Source organism: Lonchura striata, chromosome 9 (genome assembly GCF_050655825.1).
Source record: "Lonchura striata isolate lonStrDom1 chromosome 9, ASM5065582v1, whole genome shotgun sequence".
In the NCBI taxonomy this organism is placed as follows: domain Eukaryota; kingdom Metazoa; phylum Chordata; class Aves; order Passeriformes; family Estrildidae; genus Lonchura; species Lonchura striata.
The window spans coordinates 17,233,101-17,246,583 of record NC_140711.1 but is presented as its reverse complement, the minus strand read 5'-3'; the positions used below and the strand labels follow the sequence as shown (position 1 = coordinate 17,246,583).

The window sequence follows — 13,483 nt, the reverse complement described above, 5'->3', positions numbered from 1 at the left end:
TGTGCCATAAGCAGGACTTCCCCAAAACTACTTAAATAATATGAAGTCCTTAAAAATCACACTGTTCTGCTTTGCTCAAATCTTTCCTTCTTTATACTTGATATCTCTAGCATACATGGAATTACTTACACCATCATGTGCCTAAGAGGTAAGAAAAGCTCTGTGTCTTTAATTCTGCCATGGTTTCTCAATAAATCTTACTTGTACAGCAGTATAGATTCTTTTCACACTGACAATTTATTCAATGATTTTTTTTGGCTCAGAGCAGCAGCCCTCTGCTTATCACTTTTAAATGAACTGTAATAGCTTTGAAAGTTGGGAGCACTGTTGATGTGCAGTAATTGTTATATGTAATTTCTAAATGAATAATCAGGACTGCACCAGAGCTCCCTTGGCTCCAGGCTGGGCTGGATGGCAGCGAGGAGCCAGGAGTGGCTGTGCCCCACCAGGGCAGTGGCACAGCCTGTCCTGCAGCCCCAAGATGGGGCAGGGCAGTGGCACAGCATATATAAGGCATATATAAGGCATATATAAGGAGATCAGACTGCCTTTTAAAATCTGATAACGGCCTCATGGTTCTAATTAAGGCAACTTTTGGGATAGTTCCACAGCGGAGTAATAAAGAACTTCATCAGAAGAATCTCCACAGAGAAATGGAAGAAAAAGCAAAAAGTGCTGGATATAGACAATAAGAATTTCCAGGAAATAAAGAAGTAATAATCAGGTCCAAAAGCACATTTATCCTCTGCAAACTGCTGCTCAAGGAGATAATGCTCTCTCTGCAATTGATGATGGGCATTTTCCTGAAGAGCTGAAGATGAAGTCACATGTGACACAAATGTGATGAGAGAAGTAGAGTGATTGAAGTGAGATATATTATGATGAATATAAAACTAGGATGTCTGGGGAAGGCAGATCTCTGCCACTGAACAGGGAGCGTTAGAACATGGCATATAAAACATGAAAGAAGATAATATCATATTTGTTTAATTACATCTAAAAATTATTTTAGATAAATATTTGGGTTAATTCTGGTTTTATCAGTTGTTTGTCCACTATTTTCCTCAACATTTTACATTTTAGGTGGCAATTTTTGTAGCAAGAGCTTCCAACATATACCCACTTTCTTTCCTTTTGAACTTGGGTCGAAAACAAAAGATTCCCTGGGCCTTTCAGCACATGATGATGTTTTCAGGTAAGATCTATTTTGGCTTTTTTTGTATTTTTCCTGTGCACATTTAGTGAATGACAAAAATAGTCATCTATCACTAGAAAAAGCCACATGGATCACAAAGAATTTGTTATCTTAAAACTCAAGGTCATTTCTCCAAAGCTACTGAAGCAAATGCATGTCTTCTGATCAGCCTCACTGTGCTCTTGCCCTGTTTTAGTTGGCATTTTGGAAACTCACTGCCCAGGAACCCACTGTCTTTCAATCCATTGTCCCCCACCTGTCTACACTTCCATGACAATTTGGGGAAGCAATAATTTTGCTGTGCTGTTTCAGAGACACCTGTAGTATATCTGGAAGTATTTTACATAGCAGCAAATAAATATCCAACCTGGACAGTGTTAGATACTAAGATCAAACATGGTCTTTGGCAATTCCTTAAACTTCTGGAACAGTTTTACTTTTAAACATGAGATGAGATCATTTCAATTCCACAGACCTTTTCCTATGTGTTCCAGCTTGATATTTAATTTTATTTATTTTGTTAACCTTGTAGAATAATACAAAAAATTAAAATCCAGAAGAGGGAGCCATGTTCTAGTCTGATTTGCACACCCTCCCCAGACCTGTTAAGGCTCATCTGGATTCCGTATTTTTTTACTTGTACAAGCTAGAAATAATTCCACTTGACTTTCTAATGCTAGTTAGGAAAAACTCACTTATAAGCTAAGAATATCTGTTCAGTAAAAGACAGAAATGCAGATACCCCTACGCTATTGATGATATAATTTTCTAAAATTAGAAACCCAGCACATTTTTTGCTTAATTTTCCTGCTTTTTATGCAAAAATGTATTTCACATTTGTATGGATAAAAGTTCTCGATTGACAGCCTTGATGTACAGAGATCCATTTAGCCAGATAACGAGTGAAATACAATGTGCTGCATTTCAAGCTCCCTCATCAGGAGTACTCCACATCAGGGGGCCTCATTTGTGCCTGTGTAATTCCAGCTCTCTAGAGAGCAACACAGCAGTTCATTTCTATACCCATTCAATCCTTCTGCCAAAAGCTGCCACGGAAAATGTCAGCTAATTCCGGTGAGACTGGAGTGAGGGATGATGACACATCCAGCAGGAGCTGCCTTTCAGCCCAACTGCTCCCTGCCATTGTTCCGTGGGTGACTTGGATCTGGGGATCCCCCTGGTAAGCCTAGCAGGTGGCCAGCTAGACAACAGCATGAAAAATAGCTTCATATCTTTTGGTATCTAGTTCCTGGGCTCCATTTTGGCTTATGGTTTTCATCAGCTAAAGTATAGGATGGAAAACCTTCTGAAATCTCTCTTATTCTTTAACTTTTCTGTCCTTGTTTTCTGCATTCAAATTTCATTCTCCACAGAACAGGAGCAGAAAGCAGCCTGCAGCCAGCAGCTGAATGTGAGAACTCACACACATTAACTTTCCAGGACAATCTGGCAGCTGAGAACTGAAACAGTAGTATTGTGGGCTTCTAAAATGTAAATGTAAAAATTCTCAGGTATTTTTTATCAGTTTTCAAAGATAAAACCCCCTCTATTTTGTAGAGAAAAATGTGTTTACATTATAATAAAGTAATGGCATAATCTGCAGCAGCTGCACACTTCACAGGATACACAGATTTTCTGTGTAATTTTATTTTTTAAGATGCACCAAGATTTGTGTTTAGTTGCCAATAATGTTCATAGTGCTATAAACTCATAATACTGCATATAGTGATAAGCAGAGAGGACAATGGCTGCCAGAAAAGAGACACATTTCTGATGAGTAAACAAAACATTGAATTTGAGTTTGAAGGAAATTATCTACAATGATCTATAGCAACTGTCATAGAACAATTTGGGCTGGAGGGAACCTTGAAAGGTTTTCTAGTCCAACCGCCTGCAATAGGCAGGGGTATCTTCAACTAGATCAGGTTGCTCAGAGCCCCATCCAACCTGACCTGGAGTGTTTCCAGGGATGGGGCATCCACCACCTCGATGTGGGTTTTACCACCTTCACTGTTCTGGTAAAGCATCAGGTTCTAGTTGATCATAGTGAAAAATGGCCTTCATTCACCACAGCATCAAATATTCAGATGAAGAAAACAATGAATTTGGGGTTAGTTTTGTTTTCTATCTTATTACCAAATCCACCAAACATTTACTGCTTGTTTTACTGCCACAATCACTGAAGTGATTGCTGAGAAAAGCAATTAAGGTCAGGCAAGTACACTGCTGATTAGCCTTTGATTATACCTTACTCTGCAAAGAACTCTCGTGAAGTCACTAAGTTCTGCTTTTGGATGCATATCAATACAGTTGAGAAAAGGTGGAAGAGTTAGGCTTGGACGTGGATTATGGAGCATTTTGATTGATCACATTCTTTATCTGCTTCTACCACTCCTCTAAAAATACATTACAGAGGGTGGATTCAGTTCTACAACTGTTTTTAATCGTGATTCCTGATAAAATTCCATTGTAAATGAAAACTTGATTAGTCCTTTATACAAGAACTAATTAAGCCTGGGCTTCTCAAATTAAGTTGAACATCAGCTAAAGTGAGCAGTCCAACAGTCTCTGCTCATGTGAAAAAGAAACATTTTAAAGTCTTAGACTTTATAGCAATTTCCACTCTTCTCCCAACATCTTTATTTATTTTTTACTCTGCTTTCTTCTTCTCTACAACACATAAATAGGCAACAGAGAGGCTTTTGGGACACAGTGCTACAGGGGTGGTTGCTGTTAATATAAGGCATTACAGCATCAGTGGAGTCTGAAAAGATGAACACAAATGCAGAATTAAGCCAAAAGATGCCCATGTACAGACAGCTGTTGTGCAAGCATTTACATCTACACACTCATATAGACACAGAGGTGGGAATTTGCAATGTGAAGAAATCAGCTAAATAGAAAAGAAAGCAAGGAAGAAAAGAGCAGAAAGCGACAGCTGAAACAACACCAGGGCTACCCACAGAAAGTCTTCTTTCCTGGCAGATTATTTTCCCACCAACAAGAAACACTCCAGCCCATGGACTCTTCAGAGGGCTGGGTTTGGAGAGGTGTTTGTGTGGGATGTGGGCAAAGGATGGCTCACAGCCCTACAGGGCACACAAGTCCTGTTTAGGGACTCTGGACCTTAACCCTGGTCTGGTCTGCTTTGAAGGCTTTGGCACATTAAAGAACATTGCTTAAAGATGACTCCCTAATGGCTGGCACAAAAAAAAAAAAAAAATCTGTTAGGAAATCTGTGATTCAGCCCAAGGATGAATGGATTAACACAGATGTGGAGAGCTGCCATCAGTGCACCTCTGAAAGATGAGGGAAGAAAATCTCTGCTAATGGTTCATCAGAGTTGGTCCTTTGCTGCACCACTCTGCCCAAATGTACCAACATCTACTGCATCCAATCATTTCACTGGGCTTTGGTGGCATTCCCTGAAGTTTTACAGCAAATTTACTCTTCCTCAACTTCAGTCCATTTCAGTAGCTCAGCATTTTCAGAGGTTGTTAAAATTCCCTTCCTTCATTTGTATTATTACCTGGAAAGTATTTTGAGATATATATATATATATATATATATATATATTTTGAGATATATATATATATATATATATATATATATATACACACATATAGTAGTGTTCCTTGCTTCTCATTGAGTCTTTACATTTTAAGTGTATTCATCTGCTTCCCACTGCTTTAGCTGTTTAGCTTGATTATTTATTTTGCTTTAGACATGTCTTTAGTTGAAATTTAATTATCTCTTAAAGACTATGTTAAGCCTTTTATAAATGAAAAATGCAGAGAAGTCACTCACTATTTTTTTGAACTGAAGAAACAGCCAATCTACTGCTCAAGAAGGTGTTCTAATTATCTTTTATATATGTGTGTGTGTAGATATATGTATTCCCTCTTACAAAAATAGGTGTTTTAGATTTAAAATTAAAGGTGTGATGCAACTGTGGGAAGCAGCATTGTTTTCCACTGAAATGTAGATGTTCTAATAATCCAGATTACCACTGCAACCACTGAAATAGAGACCATTTCAGCAGTAGTTCACTCCCTCCTCAGATACATGCCTAAAATGAGATTATATTCTTTCCCTGTTAGAAAATAGTAAAGCATTGTATCCTCAGAGATGTCTTTTACACAAAAGCAAAGCCAAGGACAAGCCCAGTGTCTGCCTGCAGGGTTTTGAACCTGCTGCCACTGAGTATTTTCAGATAGTGCAACCCATGTCTGCTTTTTCCTTGCAGAAATGGCTTTTTACTGTTTCCTGGATAAACATCTATACCAAATAATTGGAGGCCCAGTTTCTACACCAAATAATTCACATTCTAGCTATGTAATGTTAAAGAGCTTTGGCATTCTAGGCCAAAAATAGCTGCATTTAGCAGTTAATTAAATGATTCTGCATGTCATCAGTGCTTCACAAGAGGTTTGATTACTAGATTTAATCTCTCAATACTTTGCAAGGTACTTTTTGGGCTTAGCATGCATTGTATACACTTAATGACTTTGCTCTCTAGAATTATTTTGTGGAAGTTTTTTGGAAAACGATAAAGTACATTTAAATAGATAAGTGAAAGGCATTGGAAAATATGGAGTACTATTTGTATTATGCATTCTGAGGGCTGCAGGCACTAGCAGGCTTTTTCCTCCTCAATTTTTAAATATGGCATTTCATCAAAACCTATTTAGTCCCCTTATTACTACCTATGGGGCTTTTTTTTTTTTAACTCATTTAGTTGTTTTCAACACCTTTGTAATTTCTTATTTATTCAGTCTCTATGGGTGTATAATTTTACAACTATTATAATGTTTCAAATACATTAATTTATTCTGCATCCCCTTTTAGATATTTAAAATCATCTTTGAAAAACTATTTATTGCTTGTAAGTCATGTTTTTCTGACTAGTCTTAGAACATTAAATTATTTTAAAGGAATATATTCTATATTTTCAAGGAATAAATGAATAGCATATTTAGGTACAGATTTTAATGTCAATCCTCTTTTTCACTTTCTCCTAACTTCATGAGTAGTCCTACTTAACATAGGATATAGATTTCTCTTTCAACCTGCATTAAATTCAGATTACTACTTAATTTGCAATTATTCAAGACAAAGAATTCAGTGAACATAAAACAAAAGCATGATTATTATGTGAATATGAGAGTACTTTCATTGTTCACTCTTGCAAATTTGCTGCATTAAATCCCACCCTTTCAGTTAGCACAATTCAGTACTTTATAAGCAGGATTATGATCTGAACATTTCCTCTGCCCTTGGAACGGGGTTTGGACTGTAAACATTAAAATCCTGTTTCTCCATCGCGTGACGCTCATCACCCGTGTCTGGTTTCAGGCTTACGAGGCGCGATCGCGTTTGCGTTGGCCATTCGGGACACGGACTCGCAGCCCAAGCAGATGATGTTCAGCACAGCCCTGCTGATGGTGTTCTTCACGGTCTGGGTGTTTGGGGGGGGCACCACCCCAATGCTCACCTGGCTGCACATCAGGTCAGTACTGCAGATCCACCCCTACGTCCTTACAGCTTCCTAATGCTCACGCGTGTGCTTTTTATGAGCTTTAGCACACACAAAGGGAGTGCTTATGTACCTGTTAGAGGCTCCAGACCACAAGGAACAGGTTCTTCCTAGGTTTGTTATGGGCTTAGACGTAGGTCAGTCACATCCTTGTTTCCTGAGAGTTCTTTTCACTACTGCTCCTTTTAAACACCATGAATACATCTTAATAGTGTCCTCCTTGCTGCTAAAGAAAGAGCTATACAGGCAGATTTTGCCTTCATCCTAAAATCTGTAGTTATTACACAAACACGTAATAAATCGTGCATTTCTGATTATAGTGAGAATATGCTGGAAAAATCTTTCTCTGCTGCTGCCTCATTCAGGCATTAATTTATTACGCATTGTTTTGCATATTCTTCTTCACTATATTATTTTTAAAATTATTTCATAGTCACTTGTATTCACAGAGAGCAGCGAATGACAAGGGAGGTTAAATTACAAGAGAGAGGGAAATAGAAAACTGGAGTAAAAAGGATCTAATTTAAATGCAGTGTCCTTCCAAGTGTGCTTTTTTGAAACCCAACTTTTAATAATGAGTGTACTCATGCTGGTTATTGATTATGGTTACTTCACAATCCATTCACAACTCCCTACTGTGATTTGCAAGATCACCACAGAAAACCTCAGTATCGAGATAGGCCTGCAATTCACAATTCCTTACCATTTATTCTATATATTGCATATGTTTTCCTGTTTGCAAAATGGTGTCTGATTACAAACCTTCATGTCAGACTCTTGCTATAAAACAGCAGCTGAAGATAACCAAAATGGGGCTTTTACAAAGAGCATAGATGAAACTGCAGACAAAATAAGGACTAGCGTACTGGATAAACAGGGATGCAGGCATCCATGTACAGGGTGGAGATTTTCTATTTCTGTGACAGTTTGATTCTTCTTCATGACATGTCTCATGTCCCATAATGTCAATCAAGGCCATTACAGTTTGGATACACTCCGGCACTATCAGTCATCTTTCTGAGATTTGCCACTTTTTTACTGTCAGTCAGCGAGAGTTTTTCTATGTGGCAACAGAAACGTGGGTGAGGAAGAGCTTTCTCATTAGATCTCGGGGAGCAAATCAGTCTGGGTTTCTACAATGGGAGATAAGGAATAATGCTGAGAATACAATGAGGCAAAAAGGCTGTGAGCAGTGTCAATGTGCAGTCTGAGAGCCTGGGTCACACTAGATTCCCCCCGTGGTTTAGCTCTTTAGGGAATTTTTAAATTAAGACTATGCAGTGCTTTCACTAACAAGAAAATTAATAGGATTCAATGGCATTTCTTCTGCTACTTAGTGCTACCCAGAGGTGCAAAGCTCCCCCAAGACCACAAGTGAGGGGCTGACTCTCATATTAACTGTTTATACTGTTCAATGCATGCGCTTCTTTCTCTGGCCTCTTGTACAATAGATTTCACCAAAGACACTGAAAGTAGACAATGATTACTGATATGAAATGCCTATCTCTGAGGATTTTCTCTGAGTCCCATCAGATCTGCCAGACATTTTTATCAATAATATAAATTGGGTTAGTAATCAGGATATTGATTTTTTTTTTTACTATAAAGCTATTAGATTCATAATTTCCACTTAATTTCTTGACATTGGAACATACATCATCATAAATTATGAGGAGGTCAAATTGAGATAAAATTTTAAATAGACATCTTTAATTACAAATTTATCTTGAGGCTCTGATTTCTCCTTCAAGTGAAGATATTTAATTGTATTTATAATTTATTACAGCTCAATGTGGACTTTTGTCCTCAGCTACAAGCATTTATCTTTTTAGTCTTAATTAATTATGCTAAGTAATTGTATTCAAAGGTGGTGGTAATTCATGAAAATTGACACTTGTATGGATTCTGGTAGATGAGTTTGCTGAGGAAAGTTATGGAGCTGTGGCAAATGACACCAGTTGCTTGGTGTAATTCCCCAGCACCCTCCCAGGGCAGTTTGAAACTCCTCTCTGAGATTCCCCAGTGTTCCAGGGAACCAGATCTACCACTGTCAGTTAAATCCAAAGTACAGTGCCAGCTCAGTTAATCTAAATAACTAAAGGTATTCACCTCATCAAAATAGCGCTTCCGGGAAATTAAAAATATATGAATGATCACAGTGAGTACACTGGCTTTCCCTGCAGAAACTACAAGTTGCTGTATTGGCAAACCTTCTCAGGAGAGAATGGTCAAAAACAGCACAATCAAGCAAATAACAGTCTCAAACAGAGTGTGCTTTTTTTGCCAATTTTTCGTCATAAAATGATTATCTGGCAGAGACTGTATTTAATTGAACTGGAGGTATTCAGAGACTAATAGAGAGGAGCATGTGATTTCTGAATCTATTTGGATGGATTGAGTCTCATCCACATGCACTGTTTTGTGTCCCCTCTCCCTCTGTGAAATAGGGTCCAGTTCATATCACTAGTTCAGGAGATGCAACTCTAAACTCCTCAAGGTCAACAGCTCAGTCTTATCCTTGAGATAAATGCTTGAGTTTATATGGTACAGACCAACTTACCCACAGTTTGGATTTATAACATAAATAAATATATCATCCATTCAGTTCAAGATACGTAAAAATTACATAAATCAGAAAGAACTCACACCCATATATTCACCATTAGCTCTACCATAATGCATTACAGTGTTAGGGCAGAAGACAGATACAATATTATACAGCCTTCTTGCTGTATAATATTGCCCACATATTCTACCATGTTTCAATTATTTATTGCTCTCTCAATAATTTACATTGGGAAGTTCTCATAACAGTGTCCAGGACAGTTGGTGTATAAGGGAATGATAAGTCCCTTACAATGACAATTTTAAAATAAGAATATAAATGAAACTTCTGAAAAAAAATCAGTCTTTGTTTCCATAATAACTGGACTTCCCATAATTGTCCCCCTCTCCTCACAGCAATAGCATCAGATCCATGCTTTTCTTTTTCAGTTAAAACTTAACATAATGTAAATATAATCTGTCACTCTATTTTTAGAGGCAAGATTAGGATGTGTCCTCAGAGATAGCTACCAGTTAATTTATTCCAGGAATATGTATGGCTTATACAACACTTTAAAAATTGTTGTTAAAGCATATAGTAAGATACACTATCAAAATTAACCATGTGCTACCCAAAAAGGCTCAACTTCCATCTCCCATATAATGCAGCAATACCAATCAGCTGTGTCACAAGAAACCAGCTGAGAGCTTTTGGAAAAAAAAAAAAGCTTAATGGATCCCAGAAATCCACTTAATTTATTAATAATAATTTTTGTTCCCTTTATTTAAAAAATTAATTTTATTAAAACATATATTCCTACTCCAACTCTATCTTGAATCTGAGAAAAGTTCTTAAAGCCTTGGAAATATGACCTGCTAAAAACAAAATTTATGTCTAAATGTGACTATATGTCAAAACACAGTTTTAAAAGAAATCCATACCAATAATTCTCATTTTACTACTGCATTTACTCATACACAGAAGCCTTCAAAATTAGTCTTACAATTCTTGGCAAAGACTGAATATTTCTTCACTTTGTTCTAATAGAATGAAACACACACTTTTGGAAGTGTCTTATTTATTTTAGCTGTCTCCTTTCTAAACACCTGAAACTCTGAGTTTCAGGGGGTGTTGTGTGTTCCCTTTTTGAAGATAAAGTTGCATTTGGAAGTTCCCATCTGTCTGGTGCAGAGCAGGCTTCCAGCACAGAGGTGGTGCAGGTGTTTGCAGCACTATCAGCTGCCACACCGACAGCAGAGCTGGCTGCACCACATTCCTAAGTAATACATTGTCTTTTGACTTATCTTAAAGCTGTAACAGAAAAAAAATTGCTTTTACTCCCCATGTGAAAGGACTACAATATGCAGTTCTTGGCAGACAATGAATAACCCTGGATCAGCATGTGAGAATAATTTCATAATACATCAACACCAAAACAGAGATAGCCATTTAAGTTCGCAGTCAAATTGAGCTATTCATTAAATGTGCCTTCAGAGACACTAAGCATTACTTGCTAATGCTTTTGGATATATAATTCCCTTCTTTCCCCATACTCTGATTAAAAATAGAGAGCTACATCTTACAGTAAATCTGCAGTGAGAGGTTTGAGAATAAAGGATTCTCCTGACAGGCAGAGCAAAAATTCAAAGCTGTTAATAAAACATGTCCTATAAAAGCATTGTGCTAGGTATTAGGTCTTGTTTGTTTATCATCACCTTCTGTGTAAATGTTTGTCAAGAGATTCCCAGACTCTTTGTGCATCTCTTTGCAGCTGTTCAGTTAATAGGACAAATTTTATTCCATAATCTAAATAAATACTCAGCAGCTTTGAATTGTAGCTTTTACTACTGTGCCTATCTGGCCATTGCTGTTGATAAATGAATTTTAGAAAAGAGCTGTGTGCCTGGCTGCCCTTAAAATCACACCATTTCTAGTTCACCTAAAACTTCAGTTCCAAACATCCAATTTTCTCTAAGTACTGAGGCCTGGCATTCCCCATTTTTGGGGGATGACCAAGGCTGACAAAACTCAGATTCGCAGTCAGCAGAAGTATCCAACATTTTGGGTCCCTCAGTATCCAATAGTTTGTTTCAACATCAAAGGCTAAGGCAGTGCATATGTTTACCAGGATGGCTCATTAGGGATGCAGATGGGCAGTGGTATGAAATGTTGTGCCATGACTGTGTATGACTATGGCTGTGTACCACAAAACAACCCAAAAATCTGGTTAATAGAATATGGTTCTGTGTTTATCTCAACCCTTTAACAGCTAGTTACAGACTGCTGGAAGACAGAACTTTATGACAGAGCAGCCACAGTAGCTCACCGAGTTGCTCACAGTTACACACCATGTTGTTACATGATCTTGGCCAGGATTACACCACTACAGCTTCAGTATAAAAAAATATTATTTTCATTATTCCCAAACTCTGTAGTAGCATTCCCTGTGTCCAGCTGTGTTCAAGGGGGTGCTGCAGAAAGGCACTGGACAGAATGGGCTCCTGACAGGTGATCTGGGCACCAGGCTGCAGTCAGCTGAGGCAAGGAGGAATGATCCTGTGCCGGGTTAAGAGAAGCCTCATCAGAATATTGCACTGCATCACAGAGTGCTGCTCTGCTCATGGAGAAGAGCATGAGGCAGGACATCTCCTTACAGCCATTCCTATGAACTAGAGTCAAACTAGAGTTATGTCTAATGCCTCTCATTTATTCCTAAATTAAGGGTGGACATCTTGGCTTTCCTTTTTCCCTCACATGAACACACAAGGATTATCCATCCTGAAACACAGCTGGTTCATGAGACACACTGAATGTACCAGCCAAGAGTGTGTGTACATATCTTCAGATGATCCATAATTCAATACCTAGAAATTATTATGAACCTTATTAATTTTTTTGCTTGTATTTCTTTGAACACATGTTCCTGTCCTCATTTATGAAGAAGAAGGAAAGCCAGTTTAGAAAATAAGGTTTAGCTAAATATTTTTTCCTGGCCTTGGCAGATTCTCTCTTCTATAACCATATTCCTTTGGGTCATATTTCCTCTAGAGTCCAGGAAAGCAGTTTATTTGAAGTGAAGCATCTGTTATTTACTGTTGGAAACAGAGTCTTCAATTGTAATTTGCGAGTGACCACAACATAGAGATGAACAGTGCAAATAAAGGCAGGATATTTTTGAGCACAGTTGTATTTCTCTGCACTTTGTACTGGCTATTATTTTGTTTTGTGTTTAGAACAGTCATAATCAGCCTAACTGGTGTTCCCTCTCAGTAACAAATATATCTCCAATAAACAAAGTTTGATCTGGTTTGCAGGGTCATATTGTACTTTAGCCATGGTACAGTGTGTATTTAAATCACGCTGCAATAAACCCTTCTGTTGAGAGGCCAATTTCAGCCAAATCTCTTCAGCCCATTGAGAATTTTTTCCACCCAAGCATACTTTCAAGAGAGATCACATTGTCTTTGCCTGGAAAAGCATTTAATCCTAAAAAACCCCTTTGAAATCCAGAAACAGCTGTAATTTAATGTAACAAGTCTAATCATAAATGCTGCAACTATTTTTAATGTTCTGTCCTTAGCTGGCTAACTATTTGTTCCTGTGAACATCTGTAGGACAGCCTTCTGCGTGGCACCTTTTATACTGATGATAGTTTGAATATTCCTGCACTAGCACTAATGATCAATGTGCAGACTCTCAGGTCACAAAATCTACATTAAAAAGTGATTTTCATGATTGTGAAGAATACCTTGAAAATTATTCAAGTAAAATTAAACAAACAAGGAAGTTTTCGTGTGTTCATGGACAGCTCACAAAATGGACAGCTCAGAGGAAATGCTGTCCCAGAGTTATTGAAGGAGCATTATCTTCAAGACACATTGTTTTGCTGATGAGCTCCATCATGCTTGCACATATTCTGTGTACAACAGAAAAAAGGAATTTGTGAATACTTAGGAAACTGCATGGCTGCCAGTCATTGTCCACCCAGTAACTCACCTACCCAGCAGGGTGGGGAGCAACTGGTCCAGGAAGACAGTGGAAAAGGCAGAAAGGTTCAGCCAAGAGATCACTGACATTCAGCATTTGAATAATTTGCATGGTAATGTATTAATTACTTGTGACAGGGGTCACAGAGAGCAAAAGATCAGATGCTGGTTTATTACTTTTTTTCTCTTGATCCCCTGTAGTAGCACAGGCTAAAATACTG

The 13,483-nt window shown here is 37.9% G+C and overlaps 1 protein-coding gene across 3 annotated transcripts in view; it reads left to right on the top strand.

The window, feature by feature from the left end:
• The window catches only part of SLC9A9 (solute carrier family 9 member A9), a 195,124-nt gene that overhangs the window by 101,522 nt on the left and 80,119 nt on the right, over nt 1-13,483 (top strand). For all 3 annotated transcript variants that reach the window (XM_021536919.4, XM_077785661.2, XM_085587168.1), the window contains exons 11-12: nt 1,084-1,195; nt 6,551-6,704. In XM_021536919.4, coding sequence (XP_021392594.1) covers nt 1,084-1,195; nt 6,551-6,704 — 266 coding nt within the window. The remainder of the gene's footprint in view (nt 1-1,083; nt 1,196-6,550; nt 6,705-13,483) is intronic.